The sequence below is a fragment of the Amphiura filiformis genome, chromosome 16 (assembly GCF_039555335.1).
Source record: "Amphiura filiformis chromosome 16, Afil_fr2py, whole genome shotgun sequence".
Classification (NCBI taxonomy): domain Eukaryota; kingdom Metazoa; phylum Echinodermata; class Ophiuroidea; order Amphilepidida; family Amphiuridae; genus Amphiura; species Amphiura filiformis.
The window spans coordinates 46,094,408-46,109,964 of record NC_092643.1 but is presented as its reverse complement, the minus strand read 5'-3'; the positions used below and the strand labels follow the sequence as shown (position 1 = coordinate 46,109,964).

Sequence of the window (15,557 nt, the reverse complement as noted above, 5' to 3'; positions counted from 1 at the left end):
TTGCATTACGGTATACGGTAGCACTGTGTATGAGCATTGAGTCGATGGTAATTCACTACCTGTAGTAGATGGTAGACTATACTACTACATCTTGGCAAGTAAGTTCCTGCATTATTTAGGGTTTTTAACATACAGGGCTGAATGGTGATTGGGGTGACAGGTCTTTTTCTTCATGCTGATAAGTTTGAAAGCAGATTTAGTCCCACAATCCTTAACATGAAGTGTGTTCATTCTTTTCTTCCCCATGCTTCAGATGTATTCAATTGTATACCTGATCTTTCCTCTTGCAATTTGAAAGCAGATTGTTCTGTAATTTGTTGTTCAGTTATTTTCCTGCATATTAACTTCTAAACCTGTTGTCAATAAAAAGATATACATAAATAATGTGCTTTTAAAGCTTGAAATTTTTCAAATTTGATTATGCAGCTTCATTCAACAATACAGGAGTCTCTTAAACCTCAATTCAATACAGTTCATCCATATCCCCTGTTTGTTCATGTAATGCAAAAAATATCACTGGTTTGTGGTCATATCTGCAGCTGTGTGTGATGCAATTTCAAATCAGTGATATTTTTCGTATTGGATGAACAAACAGAGAGTACTAGTTAACATATTTGCCATTTAGTATCTAAACATGAATTTGAACTAAATAAATAACACCACAACCCTACTTGTATTTGTATCATTAATACCAAATTGAATACAACAAAATGAAAATGCATACCAGCATTAGGGAGTACAATGCCATTATCACGATTCTAAATTGATGGTGTAATAAGATATTGCCTTATATTATACCAATGGGTGTGGTGTGCTACCCTCAGTGCTAAGGTCACGCTGATCAATCCTACAGGACAAATAACATATAATATAACAAGATTTGTCATAACCATATCAAACAATTAGGCCAGGTAAAAAAAAAAAGTAATATGTTTCTATTAGGTTTTTTTTTTTATTGGGTGAAGGAGGCCCTTATTATTTCTTTCTTTATTTGTTGTTGTTGTTATTTTGTTCAAGATGGCCGCCATGTATAAAGTGGCTGCTATAATTGAAGATGAAATTAAAAAGACCAGTTTGCATCTGACGTCAGGGCAAAGGCGGGACATGATTGGTTGCGGACCTGCGCAGGACAACATTTTTGGTCTGGTTGACAGGATGCCATACGCAAACTAGTCTTTTTATTTCGGTCCCCAATTATGATAATATAAGACAGGCCTACCTTATTGATCATATAATATTTAGTATATGTTTCGTATTGTAGTGCTTACTGTATAGTGCATTTTCATTGAGAAAAAGTTGAAAATGATGGATACACAAACAAAAATAAATATGTTGTCTGTATTAAGAACCTTTTTTCCAGAATTTTTACAGTATCTTTGAAAATAACAAATAACAACAAAATTGGTGCAGAGTCAAAAATTGGTGTGGGCAGGGACGAGAAACACATTTTTTTTTTAATTTGGCCTATTTGTATCCTCCCCCCCCCATATATATTCTTTTCTAGTGGTCCTTCATGTAATATTATTTTAAATAATCAAAGAAATGGTTAGATTAGTAGGTCATACACCTCAGGTTATTTGTACAACATTCCTAAGTTTCAATTCTTCAATCAAATACGATTCAAATTGATAGCACTCTTCGAATCTTCGTTGTCTCTAATCATAATGTCCAAGGCATTTTGATGGAGCGATATTATATCTTCATCTCTGTGAGGTCAGTTTCCGTTGACTAGGCCCCATGCCAGCTGTGAGTTCTCCATTCCTGCACTAGATATTAATGTTACTAAGATATGTCAGGATTTGACTTTCTTACATGTCTAATTGTGATTGTGTTGTGATATGACTGAGCTGCTAATATTAAATGATAGAATATTTAGTAGAATAAAAATTCCTTTAAAAAGGGATGTACTGGTACAGAATTGATTCCATGTGAAGTATTTAAGTAATGCTTTTGATGAAAACATAACAGTGCAAATTAACTGAAATTGATAAGTGATAATGTTGCAGGCTAGTAACCAGATGGAGGGGCACCCTCCGACTCAAAAGGCACCAATAGCACCACATTTTTGTGTACAACTTGTAAACTTATAGTCAAGAGGTTCCAATTTGAATGCAAAATCACATCAGGTCCACATTTTGGAAGTCTACCCTCCCCCCTTCCTCCTCACCCCCAAAAAATTCTGGCTTCAGGTCTATATGTTGGGCCAAATTCTCCTCTAAATTCATAATTTTGCACACTGTATTCAGTTTGATCCCAACAGTGTGTGTGTGTGTCAATGATGAAATATGAAATCATAGCAATATGGTTGTAGGAAATACAAGTCAGAGCTTCATATCAGTCAGTTCAGTCATAACAAAGTGCTGTCAAGTGAAAATTTTTACACTTGATATATTTTCACGCTATCACGCTTCCAATTGGCTAAGCAGCTACTCTGAAAATAGCAACATACAGGCCAAATATATATTGTTGTTTTATAAAACAATGCAAAGAAGCTTTAAAAATGAATTAATAAAAAAAACATTGAAGCAGTACAAAATTAGCAAATATGCAAACAGTAAACAGCGAAAATGTCTATGCTTCCTGGATTATAGTACTATGTCATGCACTAGTAACCATCCTTTACCATGCTTACTGTCTATCTAGTAAATGAACTTGACACAAATCTCTGGTCAAGTAGTTTTGAGGTCATCTTTATTTTTATCCTGAATGCCTTTGATATTATTATGAGCCATTGAGCTCCAATATAATTATGATGCTGATATGATAGTCAGTCTTGTCCTTGGCACATATATTATGAAGGGTATTAATATAACTTTGGCAAGCACATTGTATATAAATATCTATTCTATCATAGGGTGAATTCTATTGGTTTTCTCCATGACAATTTTAAATTCCATTTAATATAGATTGTATCTGATCAACTGTGTGATGAATGTCTTATCAAATTAAACAATCAAACTGAGGAGGATTTTTGTTGAAGCTTTTCATTATGTACTTGCCAAGTTTGTAATTTAAATTTCTCTATCATGATATCGAGATTGAAGTCTATTTTTGGTTTGTGGTCATATCTGCAGCTGTGTGTGATGCAATTTCAAATCAGTGATATTTTTTGTATTGGATGAACAAACAGAGAGTACTAGTTAACATATTTGTCATTTAGTATCTAAACATGAATTTGAACTAAATAAATAAATAACACCACAATCCTACTTGTATTTGTATCATTAATACCAAATTGAATACAAAATGAATGCATACCAACATTTATAGGGAGTACAATGCCATTATCACGATTCTATATTGATGGTGTAATAAGATATTGCCTTTTATACATTGGTATGCCGTGTTCTGTGATATGAACGGAGGAAATTCACTCAAAGAGTGTGCTGAAAGTGGAGGGAATATATCTGATATCATAACATCCACTCCAGCAATGAGAATCGTTGGGAGCACACGACAGGGAACACACAGAACTGTCAGACCACCTGTGAATATAACATCAATTACAGCGATAATGAGGGGGTACAAAGTTGATATATGTTTGTAACCAATGTATAAGTGTGTTATCAGACCACCTGTCAAGTTGATATATGTTTGTAACCAACGTATAAGTGTGTTATCAGACCACCTGTCAAGTTGATATATGTTTGTAACCAATGTATAAGTGTGTTATCACACAATTACAGTGATAATGAGGGGGTACAAGTGAACATACACATATATACCAATGGGTGTGGTGTGCTACCCTCAGTGCTAAGGTCACGCTGATCAATCCTACAGGACAAATAACATATACTATAACAAGATTTGTCATAACCATATCAAACAATTAGGCCAGGTAAAAAAAAAGTAATACATGTATGTTTCTATTAGGATTTTTTTTAAATGGGTGAAGGAGGCCCTTATCATGCTTATTATTTCTTCCTTTATTTTATTTTTGGTGTTGTTATTTTGTTCAAGATGGCCGCCATGTAGGCCCCTATAATGTGGCTGCTATAATTGAAGATGAAATTAAAAAGACCAGTTTGCGTCTGACGTCAGGGCAAATTAAAGGCGGGACATGGTTGGTTGCTGACCTGCGCAACACTACATTTTTGGTCTGGTTGACAGGATGCCATACGCAAACTAATCTTTTTATTTCGGTCTCCAATTATAATATAAGACATACCTTATTGATCATATAATATTTAGTATATGTTTCGTATTGTAGTGCATACTGTATGGTGCATTTTCATTGAGAAATAGTTGAAAATGATGGATACACAAACAAAAATAAGTATGTTGCATTTATTTAGAACCTTTTTTCCGCAATTTTTACAGTATTTTTGAAAATAACAAATAACAACAAAATTGGCGCAGTGTCAAAAGTTGAGGTTGGCAGGGACGAGAAACACATTATTTTTTTTATCTGGCCTTAGGTCTATTTGTATCCTCTCTGCCCCACACACATCTAGTGGTCCTTTATGTAATATTATAGGCACCGGAGTTTCGCGCGATTTAAAACGGCAAAATGCGCGGCCGGTTTTTTAAAAAGCGCGAAAATTCAAGTCAAAAAGCGCGAAAATGCGTTTTCCAGACAGATTTTTGTGCGTCCATCTGAAATTCACGATTATGACGATACACACGTACCCTGGGTCTACACCTCATCAAATGTTGATTGTTAAAAAAAAATAAAAGTGCATTTTCGCAGTGATATTCCATCTCCGTTCGCTATGGTAATTTTTCTCATTTCTGTGTCAGTTTTGGTCCGAAACGTGGTCAAAAACAGGTGCAAAAACATGAGCAAAGTCTGTCAATCTTTAGCAATGATATCGAGATTGAAGTCTATTTTTGCAATGATCGGGTGTCTATTGGGTGGTTATTTTTGTATATATGGCTGTCAGGTGGTGGAAAGCATGCTCAAAAGATGTCTTGTCATCTTGTGACAAAGAATTCAGTAAATAACAAGCTAAAGAGAAGCTACAGTGGATTGAATACAAATGAAGTAAGCACAATTGATAGCTTTTCATTACCATACAATATGTGTACTTGGCCTTATTTCAAGGTCTCTGTGGAACAGACTGATAGTAATTATTTTAACAATATAAAAGTACATGTTGAATCATATATCATCAATTTTGTTATTTTTGCAAGCTTAATAGTTTACTAGTAGGCTTACTTAGTACGTTCTTGTCAGGTTTTTGCTTTTTTGGTATTTAGAAAGTCTATGTACAACAAAATGTAGCCTAGCTAACTTTGACTTAAATGTTTATAACCTTGACATAACACATACAAATTGGGCTAGTTTTTGAGAGAGAAAAAGAGACCCATCCATATGCAAAAATTGGCCTAAAAATGGGGTTATTCATATTGATATGTGCCTACTAAATGGCTGAAAACGAGACCGGTGTTTGTGGTACATCCCGTATGGTCTGTTATTCCAGCAACTTATGTATGCTTGTAAAATCAAGGTTGGCGACGTGGACTCCTTATCGCGACTGAGATATCGCGATATATCGTTGCAGTACATTTAAATTTCAATGTTTGAAAACACTTATAAAAACCATGTTGAACAAAACAGTGACCCACTTTATCAATAAAGCAACATAAACTCTGAATACTGTAGTTAATATTGTGCATGCTAATACTGTAGTTATTAGTGTGCAATCATACATAGCGAATGAACCAATCGCAATACCCCATCCATTCCAAGTAATGTACTTGACTCATAGAATATAAACCCTTTTAAATCCTTTTATGAAAAAAGGTCGTCATAGTTAATGCACTTACTGGTTAGTCTCAAAGCCAATGTGGAAGCTGGATATATTAAAAACGATAATTTTCTTAGCATTTTGCCAAGATATTTTGCGAAATAAAATTGCTAGTTCTACCATGGATGTCATAATTTTGGGAGCAGAGTTATTAATACGAGTTTGAATGCTGAAATACACATGCATTAAAGTTATGTTTAATTTTAATATTTTATTTCTTTCTCTAATGTATATTTACAATGTATTTGATAGAGAGCAACTTCACAGGCAGGCGATGCACTGCCATTGTCAGGTGGTATGGGTATGCACTTTGGTGATGACCACTTTTCAAACTCCTATTTTACCCTTTTTTTAGTTAGCATTTTCAAGCTCTTTTGTACCAAATTTGGTTACATTTTCTGTTCTGAATCAGCTGATTTTTGGTGAAAAAACAGTTGCACAAGTCCACAAAGTATCATTGTTTTATTATTGAGCTAATTTGAATAAATGCTAATTAATTATGAAATATATGCAGATTAGGGGACGGCTTCACTATATAATACATTGGAACATATTAGCAACACTTTGACCAAGTTTCAAGGCAAAAGTATGCAAAATAAAAGTACCCTGAACATTTATGCATTGATTTTTAGCAAAATATTGGCAAAAATTACATATTAATGAGCTTCTCCAGTCACTTTAGCTCATTAACTTTATTGATTATTGATAAAAACAATAAGATATAAAGAAAATTGAAACAAAGAATAAATTGATATATTTTGAAAACTGTATGTCCGATTTGCTTCAAACGAAAGGCATATTGATAAGTGTGCTTTGCTCTACTAAATTAATCTGTTTAAACATGCTTAGAGCACTTCCATAATGCCTCCAATACCACCTTAAGAAAGTTACTGCAATCTTATTGGTTCTAGTTGTGTGATATGACACACTTTAGCGTGTGCGTGTCTACGCGATACTCCTACGCACTATTTGAACCAATCGGAGGTGCATAGCAATAACGGGACTGATCAATTCTAAACCCCAGGTAATCCCTTGTTGTTTTACTTAAAATAATGATATATTTATTCTCCAAGTTGAGCACAATGTTACTGATAAAATATAAAAATTAAATTCATAATTTGAAATAATAAATGATAAAATAGATGTGATTAGATGGTCTGTCAGACCAACAGAATTTTCTGTGAATATAAAATATCTGTTTGCACCTTTAAGCATTCAATGCACCATTTGGAATTTCTGAAAATGTAAAAACTGTTTTCACATCACATGAGAGCATGCCAAGTGCTTTCAATTCCAACTGTAATGCATGTATGTTTGAACCAGTCAATATCACATCATATGGAATTATTGATTGATATATTCACATGACTAGATGTGGGAACAACAATGGTCATAATTATAAAGTCATGGCTGCAATATTCATTTTGCAATGTTAGGGTCAATATATTTATTTACATCATTGGGGTTTGTGGAAACATTTTTGGGAAAAATCAAATTCAGGAAAATGGAAGAACACCAAATTTAAAATAACGAAATAAGAGGAAATTAAGACAATAATTTTTTTTGAGTGAATGTAAGGGTGAAACACAAATTTCTCTCCATGGATTAAATATTTTTTGGACCCTTCATTATCTGTCTCTGATCTGTTCTCATCATTTATGTACTACTTGGTCATATAAGGCACATTGTTCTAACTGAAGATAGGGATGTAACTGCAGAAAATTGGTGAGAGAGTGAGCCCCGATATGTTGTAAAAATCTCAGAAGCAACAGCAAATTCCTTAAAATTGTATTGCATTGAATTGTACAGAACATACCGGATTACAGTGGTTTAAGACCGATTTTTTCAGGAGAAAAAGAATTTTTTTATTGGCTCGCTCAGGACAAGGTGCCTTAGTAATTTCACTTACCTGGAACTGATCCTGGCTGTGATGACTTATTGTGGGATATCTTGGGTGTGCGCTTCTCAGCTGCAAGGCCCTGATGGTTTATGGAGTGTCTTGGGGCAAAAGTGGCCAGTTACATTCTGTATGCAGAATTTATACCTTGTGATTTGTAGCAAGAATTCCTTATGTAAGTGTTACATTGTGCATATTTTTAACCAAGATTGTTTTGCTTTTGTTCTTTGCAGGTATATGGGCATAGGTCTAGCAACAGAAGATTTTCTGAATGACAATAGTAATAAATTACCAGGTAAGATAGAGGCAGAAGATAGCTGACATTTCCCATAATGCATTTCTCCCTTTTTAATTTTCTGTACTGATTTGCTACCTAGTGCAACATGGGTCGTTAGTGGCGAAATGTACCTCAATGAACAGAGCACATCCAGATCTTGCAAAATATGTTTATTTCTTGACTATATATCGACCCATGTTTAGCCAGTGTATTCTCAAAATGAAAATACAAAGCAATGTGAGTGTCATTTGATATAATCAGGGGATGTATCATATTGCAAAGGATTCTGGGAAGGGTAAGATATCCTCTCTGAAATAGAGATACCATCTATGTAACAAAAGAGTTCTGAAATAAATCTAATACTGGAACTTACTTTTTGCAACTTTGCTACCAGACTTCTGCAGGCAACTGACCTGCTGGACTGGTCAACATAGCAAAGTTGCAAAAAGTAAGTTCCAGTATAGAGGTTATCCACTTTACTCATGTGTGACTTCTAACAAAAGGTGCTGGTTCCCGTTGTATTCGCCATTCAAACCAATTCAAGCACGACCTCTGAGTTACCTGCATGACTTTGGCGGGCTAAGTTGAAACATGGTTGCACATGCAGGTACTTCTTTTGAAAGTCCTAAACAAGGTGTAACAGTCGCTGATAGGATATGCAACTTATAGAACATGGATAACCTCTATTAGATATATTTCCAAAACTCTGTTAAAACTACTGGAGACTAAGAACATTTACTCACATAACAAAACATTGGAAACAAAATTAATCAGAAGTTGTCCGATTCATGATTCAGGTGGATGCATTTCTAACTTATTTTGTCAGGAAAACTAACCTTAAAAAATTATACCTGTATTATAATGTGGATAGACGTGTAAATGTGTGTGTGTCCACTTGCAATTGACTTGAAATGAGGACACGCTTCATTTTGCCCTCAAGATGTATAAGTATGCATTATAGACCCTGTCAAATAAACCAATTGGAACGGTATGACAATTGAAATGGCAGCAATGTTGGTGGACAGTCTAAGATAACAGAGGGATATTTCTCTAATTTGATGGCAAAACCATACCAAGCACCTAGGAACAGAATTTTATTTAAATGAGGATGAGTGACATTGTATTCGATAGGGTCTATACACGTTTACCGCTCCCGTGACGCGGCGCAAGTGCTACGTGCTCCGACGCCCTCGTGATAGTGGGCGTCTTGGATCGCAATCCAAACCAACTAAGCTAGTTTGGTGTGGATGACCCCCAGCTATGGCCAACTTAATCCTGACCATCACTTGGCTTGTCGGATTCCTTTATTTTGTTCCATTTTGTTACAACTTCAGAAGTTGCCGAATTGTAACCAACACATCTCTCTATTTCCTTGTGAATTTGCAGGTTGGACCAGGACTTCCTACGGTTACCACGGTGATAATGGTCATACATTCTTTAATTCACCGAACAACGGGGGTCAAGCATACGGTCCTACCTTCACTACCGGTGATGTCATAGGTTATGGAGTCAATCTTATAGATAATACATGTTTTTACACCAAAATGGAGTGCATCTTGGTAAGGAGATAGTCATTCGTATTGGATCAGAGTCAATAGTGCTCCCTCTTGCATGTATGAGAGCACTGAACAATAAGTGCCGCTACAGACTCTTGAGTATTCGACGTAGAATATTTGACATCTACGTTATTTAATCTAGTCCCATTCTATTTCCAGTAATGTTTAAGTTCTAACAAATGTTTGATGACGTAAAATCGATAATATGTTACTTGGAGTATCTGGTAGAAATATATTATTGATTTTACGTCATCGAACATTCGTTAGAAGTTAAACAATACTGGAAATATAATGGGAATGGATTAAATAATGTAGAAAGGTTACATTGAATATTTTACATCAAATAAATAGTCTGTAGGGTCACTAACCATAGGTTAACCTTTACTGTCTTTAATTGATGCTATTTATCCCTTGAAAACAAATCAAATATAGGCATACATGTACCTTGACTGAAATCCAGGTATGGCAAGGTTATAGGAAGGTACCCTGTGGGCATGAAAAGCTACTTGACATTGGTGCATCATTTATAGGAATAGACCTTGTCAGTAGCTGATTTGAAATCTTTCAGAAAGAGGTCGTGTGCGGTGAACATTTCCTTGTGAATTTGCAGGTTGGACCAGGACTTCCTACGGTTACCACGGTGATAATGGTCATACATTCTTTAATTCACCGAACAACGGGGGTCAAGCATACGGTCCTACCTTCACTACCGGTGATGTCATAGGTTGCGGAGTCAATCTTATAGATAATACATGTTTTTACACCAAAAATGGAGTGCATCTTGGTAAGGAGATAGTCATTCGTATTGGATCAGAGTCAATAGTGCTCCCTCTTGCATGTATGAGAGCACTGAACAATAAGTGCCGCTACAGACTCTTGAGTATTCGACGTAGAATATTTGACATCTACGTTATTTAATCTAGTCCCATTCTATTTCCAGTAATGTTTAAGTTCTAACAAATGTTTGATGACGTAAAATCGATAATATGTTACTTGGAGTATCTGGTAGAAATATATTATTGATTTTACGCCATCGAACATTCGTTAGAAGTTAAACAATACTGGAAATATAATGGGAATGGATTAAATAATGTAGAAAGGTTACATTGAATATTTTACATCAAATAAATAGTCTGTAGGGTCACTAACCATAGGTTAACCTTTACTGTCTTTAATTGATGCTATTTATCCCTTGAAAACAAATCAAATATAGGCATACATGTACCTTGACTGAAATCCAGGTATGGCAAGGTTATAGGAAGGTACCCTGTGGGCATGAAAAGCTACTTGACATTGGTGCATCATTTATAGGAATAGACCTTGTCAGTAGCTGATTTGAAATCTTTCAGAAAGAGGTCGTGTGCGGTGAACAAAAACACCAAAACAAATCGTACATTTGAGCAAGGTGTGGTAAGATGTCCACACCAATCGTCCACTGCATTTTATGAAAGTTAATTTCGAACAATCAGAGAACAGTATTTTAATGACGTCATGCAAATTCAAAATGCTGTCCATTGAATTCCTCGGGTCAAAAAACTTCTGATTTCAAAATTGATGGAAACTTGTTATACGGATGGGTACTTATTTTGGGACACCCTGTACTTGAGCTTTTATTGCAGAGGGACAGCCCCTTCATTGCAATACACAGGCAAACAGCTAGGATTCTATGCATAGTATTACAACACAGGGTTACATAGTATTTTATTATTGAGTGCCCCAATCATGTTGATGGGTGATCACGTAATATACCTGGAATTGTATTTGGCAATGGCATTACACATTACAATATATACATGTACTATGCATACAACCGAACTCAATGTCTAGCTGCAGCATATGAAAATCCCTAGGACATTAAAACCATTGTGTGTTGAAAATGTAATTTGGGAGTGTGTGTTGTCAAGGATAGCAATATTTGCTTTCAATAGCTGGCTATGCTTGTAACAATAGTTCCCAATGGCATCATTGTTTTTCTAGATCGTGACATCTTTTTGGATCAATAATTTCTATATTAAAGGTGTGTGACCAGATCAATGGTCTCACTTCCCTCCCCTCCCCTTCCCCCATAATTTGTTCTCATTATAACTGAGATTTTGGTATCAAAAGAAAGCTCATATTTTTCTGATAACACAATGCAAAGATATTTTTCATTTAGAAGGTGGGAAAAAAAATATCATAACAAAATATGTGTGACCTATCCTATGTGGCATTATTAATTACACGTTTTTGTTTCTCATATCAAAATTGTCGGAGCAATATAACTCAATGTTATGGAAACAAACTGTTTTAATTATAGGCCTCAAACAGGGCTTCCATTGATTGGCCTTTGTTGATCTTAAAATATGATTTTGGATATAGACATGTTGCTCTTTTCAAGAAATCTGGCAATTGTAAAATGAATCTGTTATTATTATGTTGGTAAATATTGTTATTGTGTGCATTCTGATAAGGTAAATAAACAAAGAAATAAAGATACAGTTCTGTAAATGATCAGACTGTCATTATTTTACTGATGAAATTACCCCTTGTCTGGCTTGACATATGTAAGACTTTGGATATTGAACAGTTATGGATATGCCTCTTGCAGCGGAAATAATGCATGTTCATATTGCTTCCCCTCTATGATACAAGTCAAATGTTGCCTCAGGTGGGAGGCACATTTATGATCAAATAATCAGGATTAGGATGATCATGAATTTGTGGCACATTTTGCATATTATTTTCAATAGAAAAATGCAGGTATTTGTGTCTATACTTGTAACAGGAAATTGGAATTAGGAAGTAATAAAACTACGAATGTAAAATAGCAAAAAATTGAACCAGTTAAGCAAAATATTTTGTGATACACTTATTTTCTTGTATTAGAAACTCTGGTAAAGGGGATGAACCTGTGTTCACAGGCTGGAATGCTCATCTTTGTTTCAAAACGATTGGGCTGGATTCTTTAATGAAATGTTGCTGCTGGCAATAGCTACACCTCCTCTACAGGGAGTATGTTACCTTCCCTACATTGAATACAGCCAGTACCCATGTGTATATCTGGGTCAGTAGAGGCATTGGGGGCGAAGAGCTTTGCCTAAGTGCTCAACACATTGTCACTGCGGGGATTCGAACCCACTGCTTCGAGCTACATCGCGGTCTTATGAGTCAAAGTCTTGAACCGCTGGGCCACTGTGCCCTTGTATATTGGAAACTATATAATTTTTTCACCCTGATGTGGCAATGACGTCAACGTGTTGAAGCAGCTGTTTCGCTCGCGCATCTTTACTGCATCTTTAAACGCCAGTGCATTGAGCGAACGCTAGCGATTTGAAGCTGCACATAATGAAGTGCGCACTGATGTCACTGCCACATAAGGGTGAAAAATGGTATAGTTTGTGGCGTCAGATTGTAATTTGGGAGGGAAAAATTTGTGTGCTTTGTTATGTCCTGTTGCAATGGGGAAGTTGCAATTATTGCAAAATCTGGAATTTCTCAGCATTTGCACATATTTGTGGAAGAAGGATATATTTTGATTTTTAACATTTGAATACAAATTGTTACCTTTAGAGTCATTACTTTTACGTAGTGGTTCTGTGTGGATTTTAGAATTTTAAGGATCCTTAAAATTTGAACAAAAAACTTTGTTCATTACATGTATTTCTTGGCGGTACACCAAATGTCATATTTTTAAACCAGCCCTGGAAATGCAAATTTTCCTCTACATTTAATTGAAATTGAGGTGGAATTATTTAATTTCAAAACAAGAATTTGGTCACGTGGAAGATTGTTCTCTGCTAACATTGTATAATTGCTTATATGTTGAGAGACAAACACTATGCACCAAAATAGTACAAATACCAGGTGGCAAAGTTCAATGATGTTTAAGAACTATGTTTTTGCAGATGGGTTGTTTGAGATTCAGACCCTTGTGCAAGTATCATTTGAAACTGAATATTTATAAGATAACAGGAGTAGGCATACATGTCATGTGAATAGGGGTTTCATTTACAAAATTATAATCATGATATAGATGCATAATGCGCACCCTTCCACCCCACCCCTACCCACCCAACACACACACACCCACTTACTAGAAGCATATTGAAAGTCATGTACATGTACTTAATGCAACATGGCAGGCAACATCTGTCAAGGTAACAAAGAAATAGGAAGTAATATTTGCTATTAAAATGAATGGAAGGCAGGTGCTTTCCACGGTGCATTTCAATTCAAGTTCAAGGCAGATTTCACTAATGTGATTTTTATCTTTTCTTTTCTTCTCTTTTTTCAGGTGTAGCATTTACAGACTTACCTGTGAGTATGATATGTGACTCAATCAGTGTAATGTTATCAGTAATGAAATAATGAGATGTAAACATAATAGTAAAGCAGTAAATTAACACATCCTTTAAGGGCTCGGATAGCGACGTTTTGACATATTTTTTGTTGCATCTGAGAGCACATCAGACATATGGAATTGCATTTTGAATACAAGGAATGTCCTTCTGATGTCAAAAATTGTCTGAGTTTTTGAAATTAGCAATTTCAAAAATATAAACTTTTAATTATTTGCCATAAAATGTGTATTATACACATTTTATGGCAAATAATTAAAAATTGATATTTTTGAAATTTAACAGTCCTCAAAGTTAATTGTATAAATCTAATGATATGTACTTAAAGTGTATGTAGCTGGGATGAAAAGTCATCCATCATATGAGACTTTTGACCTTTCGAATTGAAGATCCAAGATTTTTTCCTCCAATTTTTTTTAGATCTTTAAGTACATATCATTAGATTTATAAAGTTTACTAAGGGCTGTTTATCAAAAATGTAAAAAATAACAAAAAATTCCTTGACATTCCTCATATCTCTGAAGGGCTCTCAGGTCCCACAAAAATACTGTGCAAACATCGCTATCCGAACCCTTAAAAGCAATACAAATAATTAACACATCCTTTAATAAGTTGTCTTGTATGCTAGACTTCACCATTTTGTAAAAGAATTGCAACTGATATTAAATGATCTTGTATCTCATATGTGCTAAAATACATGATGTGAGACACATGTTATGTTTTAATTACATTTTCTGAGAAAGCTGAATTCATTTGAACAAACCAAAATGATTGCCAGGAGGTTGAAGAAAACCACAACTTCAATTGACGATGCCAAATTTGCCATATTTAACAGAATGCGATCAGTCTGATGAAGACAACCAATAACACTATCACAACCAGTTATTTACAATTTAGTTGATGAAATATGCATGAGAGTCTATGATCAAATCGACCTATTTATTTTGCTGTGGTCATTATTTTGCTGGTTAGTGTATAAACCAGGCATGAACACACATTATAGATACAGCATCACAAAACAAAAGATGTAGGTTTAACTTAAAGATTTAAATAATTGAATACTTGACACTAACAAATAAGAATTTGAAAGGATACTTGAGACTACCAAAGCTCCTTATGTAGAAATCACCATATTGGCAACTGTCCCATATATAACATTATGCAGGTCAGTCCGGACTGCTTTCTCTACTATGTGTAGCTTAGAGTGACAATTGCAGATCTGTATAGAATAGTTTGTCTAACTACTCCAGTGTTTGATCTATCTATTATGATAAGGTAATAGGAATGGTCAGATCTACAAATTAGGTGAGAATCCAATTTCTTTGATTCTCATTGGGCTGTTCCAGATAAAATCCACACTCTCCCTGTGGAAGATTTTGGAAATGTCTTCCCCAGGGGGAGTATGAATTTCAAATGTAATTGGTCAGGGTTAATCATTTTGCAACCCATACCCCCTCTGTATTATGGCTTTACCTATATCTTCCACAGCTGGAGCGAGTATTTCAAATGGAAGTTACCTAACTGTCAATTCTATTCAAAACTCATACTCCCTCTTTGGAAGACTTTAGCTAAATCTTCCACAGGGGTAGTGTGGATTTCAACTGGAATAGCCCAATTTGATTCACTTGAAATGCTGTTGACAGAATCGGAATGGATTCTCGTCAGGTGAAACAAATCTTCTACCCCTGAATAATTTCAGAAAACAACAGATATGTTTAGTTGAGAACATTTTAGTCTATT

General features: G+C 35.1%; 1 protein-coding gene across 1 annotated transcript in view; it reads left to right on the top strand.

Moving 5' to 3' along the window:
• Positions 1 to 15,557, top strand: part of LOC140136087 (ran-binding protein 9-like) — a 73,139-nt gene that overhangs the window by 44,987 nt on the left and 12,595 nt on the right. The window contains exons 3-5 of the mRNA XM_072157793.1: positions 7,881 to 7,942; positions 10,091 to 10,264; positions 13,754 to 13,776. Coding sequence (XP_072013894.1) covers positions 7,881 to 7,942; positions 10,091 to 10,264; positions 13,754 to 13,776 — 259 coding nt within the window. The remainder of the gene's footprint in view (positions 1 to 7,880; positions 7,943 to 10,090; positions 10,265 to 13,753; positions 13,777 to 15,557) is intronic.